The sequence below is a fragment of the Capra hircus genome, chromosome 19 (assembly GCF_001704415.2).
Source record: "Capra hircus breed San Clemente chromosome 19, ASM170441v1, whole genome shotgun sequence".
NCBI lineage: Eukaryota > Metazoa > Chordata > Mammalia > Artiodactyla > Bovidae > Capra > Capra hircus.
The window spans coordinates 37,317,518-37,342,213 of record NC_030826.1 but is presented as its reverse complement, the minus strand read 5'-3'; the positions used below and the strand labels follow the sequence as shown (position 1 = coordinate 37,342,213).

Here is a 24,696-nt window from a genome sequence, read left to right as displayed (position 1 = left end):
AAAAGTGCTTCTCTTATAAGGATTAAATGAGATAACCCACTGTGTCAGGCACAGAGTAACCTAATCTCCAGTCTTAGTTAGCCCCCATATCTAGCAGTTGAAAACAGAAGTGGAAGATTTTCTTTGTAGGTCTAAATATAAATTCTCATTTCTTTAATATTCAGTTATAAAGGAATAAGATATAACTTATCTTATAACTTATAAGATATAACTGAGTTTATTCTTACCGCAGTAAGGAAGACTACCACCTCAACAGTAAGCTGTGTGTGTGTAGGAGGTGTCAACTCTTAGTGCATTTCAAAAGACTAGTAAGTAACATTAATGGAAATATATCCAGGATTCTGAGATCACTCACCACAGCAGACAGAGTTTTAGATAGAAGAGTATTCTTTTGGTAACTCAGAGGTAATTAGAACTTGCAACAGAAACCCCACTCTTGGGTTTACTCATCATTTCCCACCATCCTTTCATCTCAGTTGAGTGCCAGGAATCTTGTGAGAAGGCAGAATTAGAAACACTCATTCTCCTGCCTGAAACCTCAAGTGGCTTCGGGGGCATAAGTTCCCTCGTTAAATGACACAGAAAAGTTACCTTTCAGATTTAGACAGATGCTGCACCTTGGAGAAGGGGCACTTCTGAATTTAATCTTCTATAGTCAGCATGTTCCATGTTAAATAATTATCCCGACATGATAGAAGAGGGACTTTATCCAGGACTATTGCAATGTGTACATTACACTAAAGGATAGAGATTGCTGCTGCTAAGTCACTTCAGTCGTGTCCGACTCTGTGCAGCCCCGTAGACGGCAGCCCACCAGGATCCGCAGTCCCTGGGATTCTCCAGGCAAGAACACTGGAGGGGGTTGCCATTTCCTTCTCCAGTGCATGAAAGTGAAAAGTGAAAGTGAAGTCGCTCAGTCCTGTCCGACTCTTCGTGAGAGAGATTGCACTAGACTCCAAATACAATAAGGACAAGTGGATGGAAAATTACTAAGAAAAGACATCAAGGTGGGGGGATTGTTGCCAAACCTACTTACAGGATTCTTGCTGAAGACAGGCCAGGGTTTCATCAGATATCAAAAAGTGGGGGAATTTTCTCTAAACTGACTTAGCAGGAACTCTTGCTGAGTTTATTCTTAACCCAATTAGGAAGAGCACTACTTTGACAGAGTTAACATTAAAGAATAATTTCTTCCTAGAGGGGAAATGATGAACCACAAACTAGGGCACCCAGGGAGATTGCTGGGTCTCCCCGGGCAGGTGGGAGGCATGATTAAATGCCAAAGGCATTCTCATCTGTAAGACTCTCAATGAAGTATTTTGTGGAGGCAGGAGAAAAATAAAGATGATCTTTCAATGGCCCTTCAAATCTATGGAGCTTTCTCATTCAAAACGGAATTTTTTTTTTTTTTTAAGTAAATGTCTCGTCCTAGGGGAAGAAATAAGCTCCTTCGGATGTGATTGCTGCTCCGGAACAGACAAGGTGACGGAAAACTCTGGAACCCATGCACCTGAGCACTACAAGTCCCGTAAAGCACCGCGGTGAGGGCGGGACTTGCTGACCGTTATGACGCGATGGGCGGGGTCAGACAGGACAGCTCGTCCCTGGGTTTTTAGCCCCGCCTCTGTTCCCCTCTGTGCCCTGTTGCTGTAGTGCTGCCGCTGGCTGCAGCCCCTGGTGAGTCTCTGGCGCGAAGGTGGGCAATTAGGGACAGTTGGGCCCTCAGATTCTCCGACTTCACACTTTCAGTCCTGAGAAAGGGCCATGGGCTGGCGGATGTGCGGTTGGTTTCGGTTTTCACCTCCTTTCATCCTTCTAGGGTGACCGTAAGTGGGTGTGACGTCATGGGCCCCCTGGAGCCTCTCCGCGGCCTTTGGAGGGTTGCGGGCAGTTTTCTGCCGAGGAGGGCAGGGCTTCAGTGCCCGGGGCCGCGTGGGCGGTCCCTGGGACAGAAGGAATCCTGTGACCCAGTGAGGGTCTTGAAGTCACGGCGTCATGCCCCGCTCGCCGGCCGAGGTCGTGCTGGCTCCTTAATTCCCGTGCTTGACGTCATCGTCATCGCGGTCGGCTTGGTGGCAGAAGCAGGACCCTGCCCAGTGACCCTAGGCAAGTTACTTTCTCTTTGGGTCTCAGTTTCCCCTTCCTGATCACTGAAGCCCCCTTCGTTCAGTTGCCGTTTGTAATTGGAGATGTTCTGGACAGTTGAGAAGAGAGAGCAGCTGGAATGCGGTGACCTGCTTCTTTACCATCGATCTCCTGTAGTCCTTCACCCCCAATACTCCCCCCAGTTGAGTTCGGGGGCTAATGTTTCCACTTTTATTTATTGAGTTCAACCCTCCTGGACATTTAACCTTTTTTCTATCCCTTGGATTCTTTGCTTCTGATGTAAGCCAACAAGTAGCTATGGTTGGAGCGGAGTAGAATACTATAAAAGCTATATAACAACTACACTACTGCAAAAACCTTTAAAAGCAAAAGACTTTAATACAGTAGGCCTTTGTAGATTATGTAGATGATTAAGGAATATCTTTAATGATTAATGAATATCCAGGTGACTCACTTTCACAGATGCTTTCAGAAGGCCTCTATCTGAAAGTCTACCCTTTTGCAGAAATGACATCTATGGAGTGGAAAGGACTCTGAGAAGGGTAGTAAGAGTTACACAGCATTAACACATCCTGCAGACTTTGGAGTCAGAGGACAAATAGGGCTCTTCAAAATTTTTGACTGTGCTTATTAACATAATACCATGCTTCCTCATTTTCTTATATGAAGACTGGTAAACTGTATCTTCACTTCCTTCTTCCTTCACCTGGGATCATCTTTATAGCCGGAAAGTTTCTTAAGAGATGTTCTTGCCCGATCCATGCATTTTTACAGATGAGGAAACAGGTTTAAAAAGTAGTGACTTGGCCAAGATCTCAGAGCTAGTTAGTGGCAGAACTAATGGACCCAGGTCCCTTGGCTCCTAGCTTTGTTCCCTTTCTGCTACACATCAAACACTGTCACTACCCTTGTCACTTCAAGGGTTAGCATAATCACTCTCTTCACAGAAAAAGTATAAAATCTCAGTAAAGTAAAATGAAAGAAAATGGAGATTGAGTACACATTGAGCTTTTTGCAGTTTCTTCTGGTTGCTCAGAACTGTTTCTCTGTTTTTCCTTAGTACTTTTGGCACAGTGATGTGGTATAAGGGATGAAGGCTGCTTAGAATAAGCTGGGTAACAAATCCAAAGAATTATTAGTGAATTAGGTATTAAAAGTCTCCTGGGGGTATGAAATTTACTTAAGTCACTCAAAAATTTTAGGTAAGGAACTAGAATAAACTTGGAAAATTTGGATTAGAGCAAGTGGCTGTAATAATCTGAGGACCGGTGACTATGTATCTTTGCTTTTGCTCCCCATCTAAGGGCCATCTACACATCCGTAATAGCTATTGTCAGTGTTCTCTAAAGGGTAGTTTTGTGGAATCATCTCTTCCAGGGCCAGGGGGAATGAGATTCAAATCAGTTCATCCATTTTGCTAATTGCTAATAGTTTAGAAAGTTAAGTAAGCAGAAGGATGAAGGAATTGGATTGAATGTGTGTTTTGTTTTTAACTATTCCCAAATGAAGAATTGATTAGCATTTCTCTCTGGGCTTCGGATGCATTTGCTTTCTGTGAACTAATCCAGGGAAACTTATCTATAGTCTTCATTTCTCATGAAACGTGCCCACTGGTATAAAAAGCTAACATAAAAATGTTGGACATTTGTGTGGTAGAATTTTAGTTTGGTTTTGTTTTTTAAATAAGGTTATTCTTCCTGATTTAGCATAATGAGGAAAATTCTTTGGGAACATTGGTAAGATGATTTGGTTGAATATTTGCATTGTTAGAACCTAATCAGAAAGTTTAAAACATTTTTTAATTTTTTGCTAAAAAGTGTTAGCAGTGTAGTTTACAGATTCATTCAGAAAGAGCAGGAGTAGAACTGGCTTTTTTGTTCCTTTTCTTCAGGGAAATATAAGAGAATCTGTGCCCTCATGGAACAGTCCTAGGAGACATGTATTAATCTTGAGATGCTCATTAGATGAAAATGTGTCAGGTTTTCTTAGAAGCCAGGAGCCAGTTCAGGAGATTCATTTTAGAATACATTGCCTTCTTCCTCTGAGAACCTTAATCATTTTGGAAACTGAGATGAAAAAAAACAAGTAACTATGTCAGAGTTCCATCTATTGGCCTTGAAATCAAAAGGCTTGCTCCTAAAAAAAAAAAACAAAAGGCTTGCTCCTTGGAATAAAAGCTATAGCAAACCTAGACAACATATTAAAAAGCAGAGACATCACTTTGTTGACAGAGGTTCGTATAATCAAAGCTATGATTTTTCCAGTAGTCATGTATGGATGTGAGAGTTAGACCATAAAGAAGGCTTAGCGCCAGATAATTGATACTTTTAAATTGTGGTGCTGGAGAAGACCCTTGAGAGTTGAGTCCCTTGGACTTCAAGGAGATCAAACCAGTCAATCCTAAAGGAAATCAAATGCTGACTATTCATTGGAAAGACTGAGACTGAAGCTGAAGCTCCGGTATTTTGGCCACCTGATGCAAAGAGCCGACTCACTGGAAAAGATGACTCTGGGAAGGATTGAGGGCAGGAAGAGAAGGGGACGACAGAGGCTGAGATGGTTGGATGGCATCACTGACTCAGTGGACATGAGTTTGAGCAAACTCTGGGAGATAGTGAAGGACAGGGAAGCCTGGTGTGCTGCAGCCCATGGGGTCACAAAGAATCAGACACGACTTAGTGATTGAACAACAAAGATTCCATTGGCTCAAGCCTCAGAGCTTGAGCTCTGTCATGTCATTTTGTGTACGTATGCTGTCATTTCTTCAGTGTTCTGTTCTGAGCTAACTTATAGATTGATTGTTTTCTAGTAAAGAAAGAGAGGCGGTACCAAACTCCCATACCCTGGGCTGGTCCTGCCTTTCAGAGCAGCATACATTTGCAAAACAGCATGCCAGAGTTTGAGTGTGTGGAAGGCAGGTAATGGAGTGTGAATTTTATGGGTCCTTAAGGAAATCAGACCTGCGCCTTTTATTTTTTTGGCACCATGCCACTCGAACCAGCTCTGCCCGCTGAACCAGCTATACCGAGAACTGACATAACACTTGGAGATTTTCATCTCTTTACCCTACTTTATTTTTTATTTTTTTGGCCACAGCATGTGGCTTGTAGGATCTCAGTTCCCCAACCAGAGACTGAATCCCGGCCATAGCAGTGAAAGCCCAGAATCCTAACCACTTAGCCACCAGCAACTTGCTCCTCACTCTATTTTAGAAAAGAGAAAACTGAGAAACAGCAGCTTCTCCAAAGATGCCAAACAAATTAGGAGCAAGGCTAAAGACAAGAATAAGCGCCACCATCATACACACCATTGTTTACCTACAAAGTTCCTTCCTTTCACTTTTTGATGAATTACATGCATATTACATTCATTTATTCTGTGAGTTCTTAGTGGTTACTATGGGCTAGCATTAGTGTTGTATATACAGTTAAGATAGTGTTATGAAGGAAAAGAACAGAGAGTATGATGGTACTTAGGTTAATTGAGAGACGGGGACTGAAGTCACTCTTACTGGAGGTATTGATCATTATCCACGGTAAAGCACAGATCAAGTTACATGCTCGGATAAGCGGTGCTCCAAGCTTAGGACCCAGTGGCTATGTTGGCCTCAGTGGACTGAAGTCCACTAGGAATGACAGGGGTCAGCAAGCTGAAAAATCTCCCTGCCCATTCTCCTGCAGCGTTGATCAGATCAGCAGGCCACAGCTTATCAGGAGGAACAAGTGCTGGCCTAGATTGGAATGTGAGCTGTCCTTTCCTTGAAAAAACTGATCTGAGTTTTGACATTGAGGATGTGGCCAAACTGTGTCACAAACCAGAAAGCCAATACATTTCTTAGCTCCTCAGTTCAGTCCCAAGAACAGACAGTTGAGTACCTCAAAGTCCTCTTGCCTTCTCTGTGAAAAAACTTATTTCTGGGGGAGCTGGAAGAGAAGGCCTGTTTGCTTAGAGTTCAAAATAAAACCAGGAAATAAGTGGGTGGGGCAGAGCCAGAAGAGCAACTGTGTTTTTTGGTTATTGTACTTGCTGTTCTTTTAAGTTGTGTTTGCATGTGTGTGTATACAATCTTCCAACATGTTCTAGCAGCTGAATCTGTAAGGTATTATGTCGTTTTTGCATATGTACAGCTCTTTCTTCATCTGCTGTGTAGAGCTGCAGTATTGTTCTCATTTCCCAGTACAGCTGAGGGTTGAGTAACATGGATTCACTAAATGTTAGACCAAGGAGGCATTTAGAACACAGGACATGTGACTTTTGAAGGGCAGGAAGTATCAGGTCCTGACAGTTCTAAAGACTTTGTTTCTTTTATGTATTGTTTCTTTGTCTTCAATAGTTCCCCACCCTTGATCACATTTTATGTGTACTATGACCTCCAAAGGTGAAATAGCTTACTGACTCCATTTTGTAGAGCTCCAAACTTGCTTGCTGTCCTCCAAACATGGACTGCATTTTTCTGTTTCTTTGCTTTTATGCATGCTGTTACATTCATCTGAAGTTTCCTTACCCCCAACACACTTGTCAAAACCCTAATCTTCTTTGAGGATTTACTCAGGATTCCACTCACTGCTCAAAGCTTTTCTTTATTTTCCTAACCAGTTTCATCTCTCTCCCTCTTTTGAACCCAGGAGCATTTTGCATGTGTTTATCCATTTGGCAGTCACTTAAATTGTCATCTACCCTCCATATCGGATTGCGACCCTTTTGAGGGCAAAGATTGTATGCCAGAAAAGAGAAAAAAAAAACACACACACACACACAAAAGTAATAATCACATCTGTTAAGCCCTCTCTTTATACAGACTTTGTCCAAGTACTTTATTCTGTCACTCAACATGACTTTAGCAGCTTCCCAGTTGCCTCAGTGATAAAGAATCTGCCTGCCAAGCAGGAGACACAGGTTCAATTCCCTGGAGAGGGAAGTGGCAACCTACTCCAGTATGCTTGCCTGGGAAATCCCACGGACAGAGGAGCTTGACAGGCTACAGTTCATGGCATCGCAAAGAGTTAGACATAACTTAGCAATTAAACATGCCTTTACTTTGTGTGAATTGCCTACTCTATGACAGGCACTAATTTAAGGACTAGTCACTGTCTATTATAGGCATACCTAGTTTTATTGTGTTTCACAGATACTTTTGACATTTTTTTTTACCAAATTGAAAGTTTGTGGCAACCATATCTTAAGGAAGTCTGTTGGTGCCATTTTTCTATCTGCATTTGCTTACTCATGTCTCATTTTGATAATTCTTCCAATATTTCAGACTTTTTCATTATTTTTATATTTATCATGGTGATCTGTGATCAGTCATCTTTGATGTTGCTTTTGACACTTTTTAACAATAAAATATTTTTAATTAAGGTATGTACATTATTTTTTTAGACATAATGTTACTGAGCACTTAATAGATTATAATGTAAACAGAATTTCTATATGTACCGGGAAACCAAAGAAAATTGTGTGACTCACTTTTATTCAGTATGTGCTTTATTGAGATGGTCTGGAACTGAACCTGCAGTATCTTCAAGGTATACCTATATGTCAGTTAATGCTCACACATACACACAAAGAATGAGGTAGATGTTATCAGCCCCATTTTACAGATGAGGAACCATGCGCAGAGTCCAGTTAAATAAATTACCCAAGGGCATGCATTTTATAGGTGGTGAAGCTGGAATTTGAACTCCAGCATTTTGATTTCTGAAACTGTCCTGGTCACCACTGCATGTCAGATAATCTCCTCTTATGCCTATCTTTCTGCACTCATTCCCAGCCCCTAGCAGAGGGCTTTAATATTAAGAAGGATCTGATAATTATAGGATGAATGGAATTGAATAGAGAAGCTGAAATCTAGAGAAATTGACATTCCAAAAGTCACAGGGCTTATTGGGATAAAAAATCTAGAATCTAAGTCTTACAGTTCCCAGCTCAGGGCATTTACCTCTAGGCTGCCTTACTTAAGGCATTTAGAAGAAAGGGAGAAAATTAGCTATGAGCAGAGGATAAGGGTATAATGAGGATGGTGGTGCCTGTGGTGAAGAGGTCAAAGATAGTCTCAGATAATTCTTAGAGCATAGGAAGTGGTGAATACAAAGTGGCTCATAGTGAAACAGAAAGCAAGTTGTGTGATCTCAGTGCTTGTCAGGCTTTTGCTTTTCCTGACTTGCCCTGAACGGAATGTTCCCTGGCTGAGAGCCCAGAAGTTTCCAGCATTTCAGACAACCCTTTTGAGCCCTATTGTGTCCCATGTCTCTTAACAGGACCCCTACCATGGAAGAGACAGTAGAGGATCCCCCTACATCAGCCGTCTTGCTGGACCACTGTCATTTCTCTCAGGTCATCTTTAACAGTGTGGAGAAGTTCTACATCCCCGGAGGGGACATCACGTGCTATTACACCCTCACCCAGCATTTCATTCCCCGTCGAAAGGACTGGATTGGCATCTTTAGAGTAAGTGTTAATTTAGTACCAAATGGTTAGGAACCAGAGGTGAATCTTAGTTACCTGAGTGTGTGTCTGTCTCTATATTATAAGCATTTTGCATATATGTGTGACCAGTGTTAACATCCTGACCTCAGCTCCCTAGCACTTCCCCCTTCACACATCAACAATGCTATAGGACTCAAATTTTAATTTCAGTCTTAAGCTAAAATAAGATAGCAAATCATACAGTCCCCAAGTTTTATTACACTTTCAAAGGCCAAATGTAAATATGTTTTAAATTAATATTCATCTATGACCTGACTGGGGTAGATGGCCTCTTCCATAATTTCTGTGAATTAATGTCACTTGCTTACTTAGTACAGTGTTTAATTTTTTTTAATATGAGTATTACCAATCTGGAAAGGATGTTGAAAAGTTAATACCCTGCCTCCAAGAAGTTTGTTCCTGAATAAGTGTGTCTTGCTTCTTTGTGAAGATTTCCAAGAACAGAAAGTTTATGAGCTCCTTTGGTTTCCTCTTCCAGTGTCTAATCACCATGTCAGTTCCAGTACAGAAATGGTACTTTTTTATTATAGTCAATTTATTCTCTAAACTTCCCCTTCTTTCCCACCATGTCTCTCTCTATCTCCGACATTCCCCCTGCCACAGACACATACACTCACTCATTTACTCACATACCATAATGACAAATTGTCCTATTTCCAGAGACGGGAGATAAAGGTCAAACATACATTATTTACACTGCAGAGTTCCAGCATCAGTGACCTTTGTTTTGACACCTCAGTATGTCATGTGCTTCTTTGCCAACACTGTTCGTCCTGAAATCAGACATCATTCTTGACTGCAGTATGTAGGAGCTGGTGCTAATTCACATCCCTCATCAAATTCCTTCTCTTAATTGTTTGGAATTTCAAGCTACGTGAAAGAGTGATGGAAGCTGGAGGTAACAAGGCTGGTATTTAGAGGTGGGGATAGTGGACAAGCAGAGGGACTCTGGCGAATATCATGACAGCTCCTGAGACTGCAGGACACTGACTCATTAGACTAAAGGTGTCCTAACAGAAACCTGACACAGCAGGATGTTTTCTGTCTTGGAAAGAAGATGGCAACTGTTTTTTTTCTTCCCCATATGTATCTAAGCTGTCCAGTAGAACTTTCTATGATTAACACTGACAAGTAGAATTTCTAGAAAGAAGCTATACTGGCTGCTTTGGTGTCCAGCATAGTAAGCTCTAGCCACATGTGGCTAATGGCACTTAAAGTGTAGCTAGTGTGACTGAGTAACTAAATTTTAAGTTTTATTTAATTTTAATTTAAGTAGCTTCAATATGCTAGCTAGTGGCTAGCATATTGAACAGTACAGGTATATATAATTGAAAAAAAGAATGGTTAAAAGTTACTTACAGCTTCTCAGAGGTAATCTAACTTTTTATTTCCATTTTGCTCAGGCTGATTGTTTATAATTCCCAAGCCTTAACAACTTCCAGCGAGGATGTCACTCTAAACCAAATGAAAGGATTATACTTTTTAAAAACAAATGTTTAAAAGCATTGTTTGTATTTTTTTTAGATCACATTTTTTTGGCTGTGCCCCTCAGTTTGCAGGGATCTTAGTTCCCTGACCAGGGACTGAACCCAGGCCCTGACAATGAAAGTGCTGAGTCCTAACCACCAGACCACCCAGGAATTCCCTAAAAGCTATTGATTTGCCACCTACCCTAAAGCCTGAAGGGCTTCCTTCATAGCTCAGTTGGTAAATCATCTACCTGCAATGCAGGAGACCTGGGTTCAATTCCTGGGTCGGGAAGATCCCCTGGGGGAAGGAAATGGCAACCCACTCCAGTATTCTTGCCTGGAGAATCCCATGGACAGAGGAGCCTGACAGGCTACAGTCTACAGGATCACAAGAGTCAGACACGACTTAGCGTCTAAATAACCAATCACCACTACTAAAGCCTGAAAGAAAATTTTAAGAGTAATAAAGAGAGAACACAAACTTTTTGAGAACATATGATGTGCTAGGTCTTTGATGGGGTTTTCTTTCCTTCCTTCTTTTTTTTTTTTTTTAGTATGTGTATGTGGGTGTGTGTTTTCTAATTTAATCCTCACAGCACAGCAGCCCCCTGAGGTAAGCAGTTTTATTACTTGTGCACCGATGAATAAAATGAATATACTCAAGATGGTGATTTTCCCAAGGTCTCCCCGTTTGGAGACCTTTGTTTGACTCTGCTTTGCTTCCTCTATTCCGCTGAATTCCTTTGAACAACAGATAGTAAATTAGAGAATTAAGGGCTGAATGTGAAGTTTTGTCCTTCCTTTGTTGTTGTTCACTCATCCAGTTGTGTGTGACTCTGCAACCCCATGGACTGCAGCACACCAGGGCTCCCTATCCCTCATCATCTCCCAGAGTTTGCCCAAGTTCATGTTCATTGCATCAGTGATGCCATCCAACCATCTCATCCTCTGATGCCCTCTTCTCCTTCTGCCCTTATTCTTTCCCAGCATCAGGGACTTTTCCAATGAGTCCTATGTTCCCATCAGATGACCAAAGTACTGGAGCTTCAGCTTCAGCATCAGTCCTGCCAGTGAATAATCAGGGTTGATCTCCCTTAACATTGACTGATTTGATCTCCTTGCTGTCCAAGGGACTTTCAGGAATCTTCTCAGGCACCACAGTTCGAAGGCATCAATTCTTTGGCATTCTGCCTTCTTTATGATCCAGCTCTCACAACTGTATGTGACCACTGGGAAGACCATAGCCTTGACTATAAGAACCTTTGTCAGCAGAGTAATATCTCTGCTTTTCAGTGCCTGTCCTTCCTAGCTCACTTCTAGAATGTTCCTGGTGTTCTTTCAGTATAGTCTTAATCCTGCTCCTCCACTCCTCATCTGCCCTAACACCACTGGTCCCTGGCACCCGCGGGGCCTTCATAGAATGTTTCTGCATGTGCAGCGTGCTCCATCTTCTCCATAGAGTGAAGGCTACCACCAATGATGAAAGCTAAAGTGGTTGGGAGTCAGGTTTTCTTCCTTCAACATAGAGCCCTGTGCTCCATGCTCTCCTTTACGGGCTCTTATGCCGTGTTCCATGGTCATACCACAAGAGGCAGGCTGGGACGAGGACTCCTGAGATGGAGGAGCCAAGGACAGAAAGCTCAGGTGACTGGAAGTTGCTTCCTTGTTCCAAGGCAGTAGTAATTCTCTGGCCCTCCCAGATGATATTTTAGTCACAGTGCATTAAGCTCCAGGATGTGAATGAAGACTCCATAAAATTCCTGCTTCCTGTTCCTCCGCAGGCTGCAGTGGCTCAGAGGTGCTCACAGCAATGGGGTGTGTATTAATGAGACACTAAAACATGCCTCAGTATGTTCTGATGAGCTTATAGCCTTTTCAACCATGCTCTGATTCCTTACTATATAAAAATAGGATTTATTTTTAGTTTCTTTTCTTCCTCCTGGGCTCAGGCAGAGTCAAAATATGGCAATAAATGTCATTTTGCTTCTTATTTGCTGAGTGTTCACCCCTTGAAGACACAGTGACTCCCTCTCTGTTCTCTGGTATGCACTTACCTTCCAGATATGATTTGAGCATCTTTTACCCCTTTTCACACTTAGTGAGAATATTTCCTACTTGGCCAGCTTTCTGCTCTGAGGCAAATTTTACAGTATCCTTAAATCTTATGACTTACTACATTTCATACCTAGAAGAGGCCTTTATGACTACCAGATTATATTTTTTATCTTTATCACCAAAAAGTCTTCAATAAACATATATTAAGAAAAAACACCAGAGCAAGAAAATCATACAAACTGGACTTAGTTATCTGGTGCCTCCTAATCTAAGAACTCTCTTACCCATCCAGCCCCAACACACACATTATTTTAAAAAGCCATTTTTAAAGGCAGTGATGTAACCAGGTTGGTATAGGTGACAAGACTGAATTGGACACAGGAGAGGACAAACCAATAGAGAGGGCAGATCAGAAGTGCTTCTTGATTAAGAAGTTCCAAGTATACCATTGTAAGAAGATAGCAGAATCAAAGCTCACAATCCCACAACTTTTTTCCCCAGTCATTCTCAGTACTGTATCTGACTTGGAGATACAATATTTGGCACTCTTATCCTGGGTATTGAGTGGCCAGTTTTTGTTTCCTTCTAAGATGAGTAATTTATGAGTAACTGGTATATGTGCATACATACCAATTTTTAATTGTATATGTAGTTATCATAAGTCACAAAGATTTGATCCATTGTGGGAGATCTTTTGATAAAGAACTTATTCTACTATAATTTTAAAATAGCGAAAGGTGCATATTCAGAAGACAGAGCCTAAATCTGAGCACTTTCAGATGCTGAACAAGAGCCTCTTATCATTGCAGGTTGGATGGAAGACAACCCGCGAGTACTACACCTTCATGTGGGTTACTTTGCCCGTTGACCTAAACAGTGAATCATCCAAACAGCAGGAAGTCCAGTTCAAAGGTGAGAAAAATACTAGATCAAAGGTATTAAAAACAGCAACCAAGACTCATTAATTCTCTTGAGCTAGAGCCTTCTGGGGTAGATAAAAGACTTCTAGATTTTTAGTTTTCTGAATAGACCTTGAGTGAGTGAAAGTCGCTCAGTCGTGTCCGACTCTTTGCAACCCCATAGACTATATAGTCCATGGAATTCTCCAGGCCAGAATACTGGAGTGGGTAGCCTTTCCCTTCTCCAGAGGATCTTCCCAACCCAGGGATCGAACCCAGGTCTCCCGCATTGCAGGCAGACACTTTAACCTTAGAGCCACCAGGGAAGCAATATTTTGCCTTTAAAATCATGTTGTATTTCCAGCTTATTACCTGCCCAAGGATGATGAGTATTACCAGTTCTGCTATGTGGATCAGGATGGGGTGGTCCGGGGAGCAAGTATCCCTTTCCAGTTCCGTCCAGAAAATGAAGAGGACATCCTGGTTGTTACCACTCAGGTCTGTAAGCATCTCATCTCAGTCCCTTCCTGCCATTAAGAGTAGCAATTCCAGGGTAGGGTAGAGTTTTAGTCAGTAAGCATTTATTGAATGTCTAACAGATACTGTTGTGAAATTTTTACACAGTCCCATTCAAACCCATCAGAAGGGAATGACTTCAGAATGTTGATAAGAATCATAATAAGTGATTTCTCCTTTCTCTAAAACGTCTGTAACTCACTTGGCCTTCAGTTATTCCCTTAACTTGCCCAGTTACTCAATTTTTGTCATGTATACATCTTACCACTACAGTAAATTGTATAAGCTCCTTTGAGGAGAGACACAGCAGATATTCTTGTTTGTATCTTTCAGTTAGATTCATTTACTTACTCAGTTATTTAACAGGACATCTAGTTCCCTTCAGCACTCTGGTGGACACTAGGGATGTAATGAAGAATCTGTTAAAACCCTATTCTGGTCTCACATAACTAAGTCTGATAGGAGAAATAAAGTATTTGCACGAAAAAAAATTACAGTCTTCTGTCATTTCCCCTTTTAACTTTTTGTGGCTTAATTTTCTTTTGTCTTTTCTTTCTTAGTAATGGCAGGCTCAGTGCTTATGGTAGACACATTTCTCTTCCCCCTTCCCTACCTACTGAGAGGTTGCTTCCACTTGGGGTACACAGATGTCACTACAGTGAGTGGGGATCAGCTAGACCCTCACCATCCCAGCGTATGAGACTTTCATGTCAGCAGGACTTGAATATCCATTGAGCTATAAGAAGCCAAATACGTGTTTATGGAACGTTCTTTTGTAGGGTGAGGTGGAGGAAATTGAGCAGCACAACAAAGAGCTTTGCAAGGAAAACCGGGAGCTGAAGGACAGCTGTGTCAGCCTCCAGAAGCAAAACTCAGACATGGAGGCCACGCTCCAAAAGAAGCAGGTATGTGTGCTTGTTAAATGTGAATGGGGGTGATGGCTCCTGTCCAGCACCCACTTTTTCGTGTGATCTGACTCTGTTATACTAGTATCTGGCACAGATTTTAGTATATTAGATGTTTCTTTTTTATTGTTTATGTATTTAAATGATATTTTAGATACACTGGATTAAATACATATACTATTAGTAAAATAATTTCATGTCTCTTTTTGCTTTTTTAATGTGACTGCTAAATTTTTAAAATTATATATATAATGACTTTCCTGAATTTCTTGGACAGCACTTTTCTAGGAAAAAAGAAATTTTATTTTGTCCACTGCTGTGTCTACAGTGCCAGAACAGGGTCTGGTATGTATAGGCACTCGTTAAATATTTATGTAATGAGTTAATGGACAAATTATAAGCTCCACAAGAAGAGAAATTAAGGTAGATGTATTTTTTCCTTTCTTTTTTTTAATTTGAAATATAGTTGATTTACAATGTTGTATAAGTTTCAAATGTATAGCAAAGTAATTTAATTATGCATATATATATCTGTTTTTAAGATTCTTTTCCCTTATAGTTTATTATAAATGTTGAATATAGTTCCCTGTGCTATATATCGGAGAAGGCAATGGCACCCCACTCCAGTACTCTTGCCTGGAAAATCCCATGGACGGAGGAGCCTGGTAGGCTGCAGTCCATGGGGTTGTTAAGAGTCAAGAACGACTGAGCGACTTCACTTTCACTTTTCACTTTCATGCATTGGAGAAGGAAATGGCAACCCGCTCCAGTATTCTTGCCTGGAGAATCCCAGGGACAGAGGAGCCTAGTGGGCTGCCATCTATGGGGTAGCAGAGTCGGACACGACTGAAGCGACTTAGCAGCAGCAGCAGTACTATATACATAGGCCCTTATTGGTTATCTATTTTATATATAGTAGTCTATATATGTTAATCCAAAACTCTTAAGATAAATGTATTTTTAATATGGAAAGAACATATTAAGAACATTTTAATATGAAAATCCTTTTACTTGGATATTTCATTCACTGCTGTGCGTATATGCTTGACATATTATAAGTGCTGCTCAAATACTTGTTGGCTGCCTGAGACACTAAACACTGCCTTAGAAATGGTCAGTCCCTTTGGCATTTCAATCTACAGGAGGAGCTGGAAACCCTGAAGAGCATCAATAAGAAGCTGGAACAGACAATGAAAGAACAGAAGGACTGTTGGGAGTTAGAGCTGCTTCAGTGAGTCTCATTCTTGAATGGGAGGAGCTGCTGTATTGTAAACACCCTTAGGCAAGGTCAGATTAGATTTCTAGAATTTGTCAGTGCAGTCTTCCTATTAGGACAATGATAGGTATGATTCTCCTTCTTTGACTCATGAGCTCTTTGAGTCTGGGTTAGAGAATTAGAATCAAAATGGTAAAGACAAATGACCTGAATTCAGGTATTAGTTTTAAGTAGTGAACACTTGGAGTTTGAGGTCAGGAAGCCAGAACGGGACTGAAGAAGAGACTAGTGGATTTTAAAATAACTGCAGGGTTAGGGCCAAGGCAGCCTTAAATCATTTATGGTCTGGGGTAGCTCAACTAGAATCAGCGTATTTTTCATTTAGTCGTCTCTTACCTCCACAGACTGAAAGAACAAAACCAGAAGATGTCCTCAGAAAATGAGAAGATGGGAGTCACAGTGGATCAGCTTCAGGTAGGTTATGCCAAACCTTTGCCAAAGTAGATTTTCTTAGCCTCACCACCACTCCACTCTGGTGATCCAGGAAGATGCAGCGCGTTATAGTGGGTGCCTAATGGTGGACTTCTCCGAGCATCAGATTGAAATTTCAGAGTGTGTGTTTTCCATTCTTGACCACCACCCCGCCCCCAATATCCTTTCTAATTTTTTTCTTTTAGCTACAAAATCTTTTCCAGCAAAATCTTACTAAAAAGATTGGATAAGCGGGTAGAAGCAGAACTGCTCTCATTTTTAGGAGGCTGTGCCTTAGAGAGGGGCTTTAAAGGGTAGTTTGTCAAGTTTTACTCAATTTGAGTCTTAGATTCTTAGGTGTAAGGTGCTGTGCTTAGTTGCTCAGTTGTATCTGATTCTGCAGCCCGATGGACTGAAGTCTACCAAGCTCCTCTGTCCATGGGGATTCTCCAGGCAAGAATACTGGAGTGGGTAGCCTTTCCCTTCTCTAGCAGGTGTAAGGTAGAGCTGAAGAACACGGAAGTTGATAGGAAGTTGGAATTGCTGGGGAAAGCACATCTTTTTATGTTACTGTACGTTTCAAAGCATTGTTCCTGTTTAGGTTTCCTTCTTTTATATCTTGATTGTATTCACTTCTTTTGCTTTAGGCTCAGCTGTCAAATCAAGGGAAAGAAATGGAGAAGCTTGTTCAGGGAGTTCAAGACAAGACAGAGCAGCTGGAGCACCTGAAAGAGGAAAATGGCCAGCTCTTTCTCAGTTTAACTGAACAGGTAGAGTCATGAAAGAAAATAATATTTTTTGACCTTTGTGAAAAAATATATGCATTGTTCTTTCTTTCTTGTATATGTGGGTATCACAGACTCTGGGAAAGGTTTCAGGGGAAGCCATCTAAAATGAGGCATCTCACGGCTTTTCTCAGAAGCTAATAAGAGAAGATTTGCTTTTCCCTCTCTTGCTCATTAGCTTAGCAGGCCCTTCCCCAGTGCATGCATACTTGTGCTTATGCATGTGTGTGTGTGTGTTTTCCCAGCAGTGGTACTCAGAATCTGTTTTTCTGCAGAGGGAGCACCGGAAGAAGCTCGAGCAGACAGTGGAGGAGATGAAGCAGAAAGAAACTACTGCAGCGAGGAAACAACAGGAGTTAACGGCATGTCTGTCTTTGAATGGCTATGTGGGAGGGCGCCTAAGGAAAGGAAAGGATAGGACCTATTTTCAGGTGATAGGGTAAATGACAGATTAGAATAGCATTTACCTCTGGACTTCTTTCTCTGTACCCAAAAGGACAGAGAATCTGACTTTTACAAACTATTTAGGAGAGCTGGGCATTTCTAATGTGTGATGAGTGACAGAGGAATATTCTAAGTTAAACTTCATGGCAGGTTGTAGTAAATAGAGCCTTGGGTAAGGAATCACACAGAATTACCCCTGCCCCCTTTTCAAAGAGTTACTGTGGGGGCAGACATATTAATGATTATAAAATGAGCTCTAAATTAGAAAATATTACAGTAGTCAAATTTTGTTATAATTAATATTAATATAATGTTAGCAATTGTCATACATTATTCTAAGCTATGCAACACAGTGATGAAAGCCTAATTGACTAATAATTTCCTGTAATATATTGTTATAGAAGAGGCCTTGTGATGATAACAAGTGCTAGAAATCCCATTTTCTGAGCTGTTGTGAAGACCTGAGAAATCCCAATGTGTGGAAAATATCCGCTTATTGGGAATGTAACTCATATCATTCATGCATCATTCATTCAGTCAGTCATTATCCAATCAATGACTGAGTACCTACTATGTATGTTACGGTGTATTTTGGCTTGATGTACTCAAGAACAGATTTAACAAAATTTGAAAATCAGCAACTCACAGATTAAGTATATTCCACATAAATGTTTTATTTGTTCTAAATAGTGTCTTTTTAAAAATTGATTTGCGTATCAACACTTAAAAATGGGAATATTTCCCATTTTTTTAAAAATGGTATTTCCAGCTTCTTGAAAGATCCGAGGCTCTGGCAACATTTGGGCCGACATACCTGTCCAGCAGTGGTGTCTGGAGCTGAGTAACTGCTGACCCTCTTGATGGGTCCTGTATGCCCCCCTTTTGATGGGTCCTGTATGCCCCACGTGGCTGCAGGAGCTGAGTAACTGCTGACCCTCTTGATGGGTCCTGTATGCCCCATGTGGCTGCAGTCTCGCTGTTTCATGACATCATCCCACTCCTTCATTCAATTATATTACTTGCCAGGCTCCTGTTGGCACTTTTGAGTTTGTGACCTCTGATATGGCAAAGAAATTACTGTTGTTTGTAAATAATCTATAGCCATTCAAAGGTTTGGACCTCCTTGTGGCAGATATGGGTTTCCTTGGTTTTCATGGAATGCTTTTCAAGACCCAGGGGGCACCCTAGCTGTCTGATAGCATTCTTTATTCCTCATGCATTCAAAAGGCCCCTAACTCTGAGGACTATATATCTTATGCTTCAGGAGCCTAGGAACAAGAAAACAGCAGTGGAGGAGCAGTTAGTACAAGAGGTGGAACGCCTAAAGGCAAAAGTAGAGGCCGGGAAAGCCTGTTTCTTAGAGAAGTACAAAGAGTGTCAACGTCTCCACAAACAGATCAGGCAACTCAGGGCTGCCACACGGGTAGGTGACAGAGATGTGGGGCCCAGGAAGCAAGGGGTATGAAGGTTTGTGGTTCTGGGACTAGGATTTTACACCCTTGTTACAGAGAGAGATTTATCCTTCTGCTAAAAACAGGAGGGATGGAATATGCGGCCAGAAACCAGTCTGGGGATCCCTGGAAGTAGAAGCCTCAGCTTAGTCATGGGTCTCAGGGAAGGTTTTTGTAACCATTGAGTGGGTTGCTGTGCGGACTCAGATAGTCCTTTCTTATTTCTGCCTTTTGAGGAAGTGAAGCAGGACCAGAAGAGCCAGCAGGAGCCAATGGGGATGGGGAGCCAGGAGCCTCCAGTCAGCACTGTCATCGGGTAGCCCCCTCTGGCATTACTTCCTCAGGGTCGGCTAGAAGCGCACAGCATTTTGGGCACCAGCATTCAAATAAAAAATCTTGAAAAAAAAAAACCACCCACAACTAGTAAGATTAGCTTAAGTGTTTCTGTGAGGTATGCGCACGTGTACGTATGTAGGTAGGAGACGGGAGGCACTGAAGCATGCTTGTGACTTTCGGGTCCATGAAACTAGTCAGGTGAACCCATCGTGCGGGAAAGCCCAAGACCCCAGTCTGGGCTCCTTGTAGCCTTCGATAAATGCCGTCCAGGGTTCCTTCTTCCTCGTAACTGGAATCCACACGCCTGTCCTCACACTGGGAGTCACACCAGCCTAACTCAGTGCTACACTGTGCATTCAGTGGGGTGTTCATTCAAGACAGAGACGATTGTGTCCATGGTTGGGTGGGGTTTCCTTCCCTCATTCTGATAAGTCAATCTTGAGGTTTCCCCCAGGCTAACTCTCTTTGGTCACTTACTCCCAGCTAAACCAAAAGAAGCGGGCATCTTGATGCCAGCCCAGGCCTTCAGGCATTTTGTTAAGTCACTTTTCTGTAAGTCTGCATCCCCTCCATGACACTGCTCGTCCCCCTCCCTGGTCCCTTCCCCCCACCTCAGTCCCACCACTTCGGAAACCAGATCCTCTTCTATCTCCTTGTTGTACCCCACCTCAGATCCAGACTACGATATGTGATCCTAATCCTAACTTTTTTTTTATTTGATAGGACCAGAACATGGACCTGTCAAAAAGACTGAGTGAGAACAAGATAATATGTAATGTTCTACAGAGAGAGAAAGAGAAAATAGAAAAAGAAAATGATGTAAGTGTGTAAAAGAGTTTTAAAGGGAAGGAGAAGGATGACCCAGAGATGTGGTGATAACATAAAAAGTTAAAAGAGCTCTTTCTGTGACATTGGATGAAACAGTTTCCCTAAACAAAGAGTACATTTCATCTGGTTCCCTAATTACCGCAAAACCTACTCTTGGTTCTGTAACTGAAACGTGCTTGGCATGGCAGTAGTCAACTTGAAAGGAACAGCCTTGATGAAGATCTGAGTTACTATTTTTGCTTTTAACTCCACAGCTATCAAAAGTATTGTATTTAGGGAATAATAATCCTACGTCGTTTTTATGCTGTTTAGCCAAGGGACCCCTTTCTTTCCGCACAACATTTTTCTTTTTCTCTGCTGCCAAACTAGGAACAGAAGTGGTGATCTGTACCAGTGCTGGACCCATGGTAGGCCCCCCGAAATTCTGTGCATTCACTCATTCATCTGTTCATTCGTTCATCCAGCCGGTATTTTCTGCTCTGTGCTAAACACATTAATTGATTGACGATGATGGCAACAAATAAAAAGATTGAACTTGAAGCCATTCTCACATACTGGCTAGCATCAAAGAGCAGGTGTCCGTGCATTCTGGCTCCTCCTCTGATCTACACCTCCAGCCATTCTTCATCTCGCATCCCCTCCCTCTCCATAACGCTTCTGGGCTGTGCCTTCAGTCATCCTCCTACCTTGGATTGCATCATTTATGCCAATGGGCTTCAGTTTTGCAGAAGGACTTTGGGGTCTGTTTCTGGTCCTGTCATTCTCATCTTAATTTACTTAAGAACCTTGACTTTGAAATAGTCGATAACATGGGTGGGCCTTTGGGGAGGGCTGTGCAGGAGATGGGAAAGGAAGAATTCACACCACTTACAACAAGAAAAACATCTGAAACTTGGAAGCTTTGTTAAGAACTATAGTAAAGCCCCCTGAAGATGTTAAGAAGGTTACTAATTTTCTTTCTTCTGAGAACTTTAAATGTCACCTGTCTGCCTTGCAGCTTGATTTCTTACATTCTTCCTTGCATTCCCTCCCTCTCTTCCTTCCTCCCTCTCACTCTGTTAGCATATGCATTTGATGGGATAAAACATGAAGAGGGGAAAATTATATCAGAAGAACATTCACAGTGTGTAAGAAAATTGTTCTAGGAAGGGGACTAAAAGAAGCATTTTGCTCTCAATAATGTACAACAGTTTTAGTCTTAATATAGCTCCTGCCGCCCTCACATATCCACACAGCTTCTATACCTGCTTCAGTTGGTATGTGTTTAAAGATTGTAAATTCCTTTTTGTATTGATCTAAATAAAATCCTGTATATATTTAAATTTAGATATGAATACTTAGATTTGGGGACTTCCCTGGTGGTCCAGTGGTTAAGACCTTGCTTTCCAGTGCAAGGTTCAATCCCTGGTTGGGAAGCTAAGATCCTACATGGCTTGTGGCCAAAAAAACAAAACAGAAGCAGTGTTGATAACAAATTCAAGAAAGACTTTGAAAAAATTGTCCACATCAAAAAATCTTAAAAAAAAAAAAAAAAGACCTCATATCTTTGGCATATTGAGGATGCTGCTTCCCCTTTTGAAGAATAACGGTTTATCACTTCTTGGACTTCGCTGGTGCCACATTGTTAATTGACAGCTACCTGTAATGAGCATCCGTGGCCAGTTCCTTGTGGCCATTCTTTGTTGTTGTCTTTCAACATATCTCTGTGAATACTCTATCCTTAGTTTTTGAAGAGAGAGAACAGCAGTCTGCTGAGTTACCTGAACTGTGACTCTTTGTCACATCAAATGCCCACTTCGAGTCAAGGAGGTACAAGACAAGACCCAGGACTTGTCTTTGGAAACCCATATTCTGGTAAGAACTTTGCCATTCAAGCTGGGAAGCCCCTGCCTGCATCCCATTCCCCCACTAAATTTTTTTTTATCTGAGATGCTAATTAAGACCAGCCTCATTGTTAAGACTTGCTGGGCAGAAGCTGAGTACCCAACAGAAAGATTGCTAGGCAAGAAGTGTTAATTGAGAAATAAATCTGAATCTAGAAGTCGCAAATCAGATCATTCGCCTGGAGGCAGCAGACACAAATTGAGTCCCGTGGCTATATTCCAAATATATAAATCAGAGAAATGTCTCTGTGCAGAAGATATACACAGAGCCAAGGAAGCTAATTAAGATTTGGAAATGGAAGCACGAGAGGCGGGCTCTGCTGCCCAGGATGGGCGGTGAGGCAGCCCCCCCCATGGCCTGACCAGGGGTAGCAGGGGTGTGCTCCACAGAGACCTCTGGGTGGTTTGGAGGACAGGAAATGCAGGGGGTGGGGAGGTGGGTGGTGACAGCCAGTCTTGTCATTTATGGACCTGGGGTCAGATGTCCTTGCCACACAGGGAACTTTCCTGCTTTTTTGTCTCCAAAAGCAACATGAGACCTCATTTGCTTTTTAGGGACAGTTTAAAGCAGTCATATTTTTTAACAGTTACAATCACATCTTTGCAGTAGACAGTGGTACGAGTTTATTTTTCCTTAAAACTATTTTTAAGCATTTCATTAAAAAAAATGACTTCATGTGCATTTGGTCTTAAATCTATTCTCAGACTATTTTCTTGTTAAATTGTTACTGTTTTCATTAAAATCTCATTTTCTCCGTACTAAAAACAGGTTTATTGTTTTTTTCTGATTATATAATGGCCACTGAAAATGCCGCTTCATTATTTTTTCCTCTTTTCCCTCATTGACTTAGATCCCCTCCATCAAAGTAGATGATATATGTGAGAGCTAAAGAATCAGAAGAGGAATGATGAGGGTTAAAGAAAATAGCTGCTAGAACACAGCTGGAGAATGCATTCTAGTGCATAGGTACTTTTTCATTGAATGAAATCTTTTTTATTACCCTCAGGTATCCAAGAAAGTTCTGCCCCAAGCCTGGTAAGTATTTGATTCATGAGATTGCCCACATCAAAGCTTTGAGAAAATTTCCCTTCTTGCTCCATCCAGTTTAGGGGAGAACTATAGGGAGACCATTTCATTGTGATAACTCCTAAGTCAGCAAGATAAATTTGGTCAGTGCCAAGAGCTAAGAGAGCCTGTTCAGGTGGAGAGAGAAAAGCGCAGTTTATCCATCATTGTTCTGTTCAAGATCTCTACCTGCAAGTAGAGTCTGGTAGCAGGACTGGGGAGGAAAGATGAACCAGGCAGGTAGCCAAACGAGGTATACCCAGTGCTTCCTTTCAGTCCTGGGGTTAGGGAAAGCCCTAGTGAGTATCTCCAAATGTGAATTTACTCATTCATCTTCTGTTTCTTGATCACCTACCATCTGCCGAGCAGTATGCTAGGTGCTGAGGATACAGTAGAAAGTCAGACACAGTCTCTGCCATGTATACGTGGCATTCAGACTGACCTCTTTGTTCTTCCTCCCAGCTCTCCATCAAGAAATGCCCCGTCTGCAAATCAGACTTTATTGATGATGGCTTTGATCACGACTTGGCCTTGGAGCAGCACCTGCAGACCCTTAGTTTGAATTGTCCAATATGTGACAAGACCTTCCCAGCAAAAGAGAAGCAGATCTTTGAAGACCATGTGTTCTGCCACACTCTCTAAGTGTCCAAGCCTCTTGAATCTATACTGTACCTGGATTTTATACAGTAGAACCTTCGCTTCTTCTATGAGTTATGACCTAAGATCCTGCCTAACCTCAGTTATTAGGAAGTTACTTAGTCCTGCTGCCCTATAGGTGGAGTCATGTCGATTATCTGAAGCATAGTGTTAAGGGCTGTTACTTCCATCCTTGTGGGTTACAACCTTTTAAGTCACATAACTCCAGCTATGTCAGCCTCTCACTTAAAATGCCTATTCTTGTGAGGGTCTCTAGCATAAAGGCCCTGCCTGCGATAGGGCTGACCTGGCTTTTCACAGCCAGCCTGACTCAAGTGAGTAGTTTCCCAGGTTGTCCCGCTGCCGTTCAAGGTCAGACCTTGAGTATGTTTGTACTTAGTCCTCACTCCTGACCCTGGGACTGGCGACTGATCTGGAATTGAGAATTTCTTCCTCCTCCTCAGGCCTAGCCCAAAATGGCATGGCAGAGAACCCAAACATGCAATTTGAATACCAAAGTTTTCTCACCTTGATTTCACAGCTCCCAACAGAAGCATTCCTGAATCATGGACATGAAATATTATTTAAATCCCAGAAAGTCTTATTTCTCTTTGTATTATACCTCTGACTGGCATTTTTCTACTCTGGTTTTCCATGTGCACATAACTTTTATTGTTATAAGTCCTTTCTTAATGGTTAGTGGGACTTGTTAGAAACTGTATGGGTTTGCAACTTTCTGAGCAAGTGAGTTTGAAAAAGGATAAGTCAGAATAATGAGAACTATTGTTCATCACTTTAATACTAAAAATAAACTAGTCCTCTACTTCAGGGACTTTGGTAATTTAAAATAAACCTTGAGTTCATGTTTTTTTATTTTTAAGCTTATGGGGAAAGTGTAATCAAAAGGATTGTGGGAATTATAGACCCCACCAAAGATTTCTCTTCACCTGTCTTAACTAGTTAACAAGAGTATCCTGGCCGTTACCTTGAGGTGGAGACGTTGTTGAGGAAGCATGAGCTTTAGAAACTGGAACCTTGACTCATTACTCTAACTTTATGTGTATTTTTTAAAGAGTGTGGATTCTGGCACCTTTTGTGAACTAAGTTCAATTCCTTCCATCCAGACCTGCCTACTTGAACCAAA

At 41.6% G+C, this 24,696-nt stretch overlaps 1 protein-coding gene across 2 annotated transcripts; it reads left to right on the top strand.

Moving 5' to 3' along the window:
* CALCOCO2 (calcium binding and coiled-coil domain 2) lies at positions 1,577-24,404 on the top strand. 2 transcript variants are annotated; one of them, XM_005693703.3, is made up of 13 exons: positions 1,577-1,677; positions 8,364-8,553; positions 12,926-13,028; positions 13,380-13,513; positions 14,311-14,436; positions 15,579-15,667; positions 16,057-16,126; positions 16,771-16,893; positions 17,184-17,270; positions 19,863-19,958; positions 21,692-21,821; positions 22,858-22,886; positions 23,379-24,404. In XM_005693703.3, the coding sequence occupies exons 2-13, from the start codon at positions 8,374-8,376 to the stop codon at positions 23,556-23,558; spliced, it is 1,347 nt and encodes a 448-aa protein (XP_005693760.2). In that variant the 5' UTR covers positions 1,577-1,677; positions 8,364-8,373; the 3' UTR covers positions 23,559-24,404. The 2 variants fall into 2 exon arrangements, with proteins under 2 accessions (XP_005693760.2, XP_013827885.2); XM_013972431.2 differs by lacking the exon at positions 1,577-1,677 and adding an exon at positions 1,905-2,106.

Coding starts and splice junctions, on each gene's coding strand:
- CALCOCO2 (XM_005693703.3), top strand. CDS start 8,374: ATGGAAGAGACAGTAGAGGATCCCCCTACATCAGCCGTCTTGCTGGAC. Junction 8,554..12,925: donor ACTGGATTGGCATCTTTAGA/GTAAGTGTTAAT, acceptor TTATCATTGCAG/GTTGGATGGAAGACAACCCG. Junction 15,668..16,056: donor TGGGAGTTAGAGCTGCTTCA/GTGAGTCTCATT, acceptor TTACCTCCACAG/ACTGAAAGAACAAAACCAGA.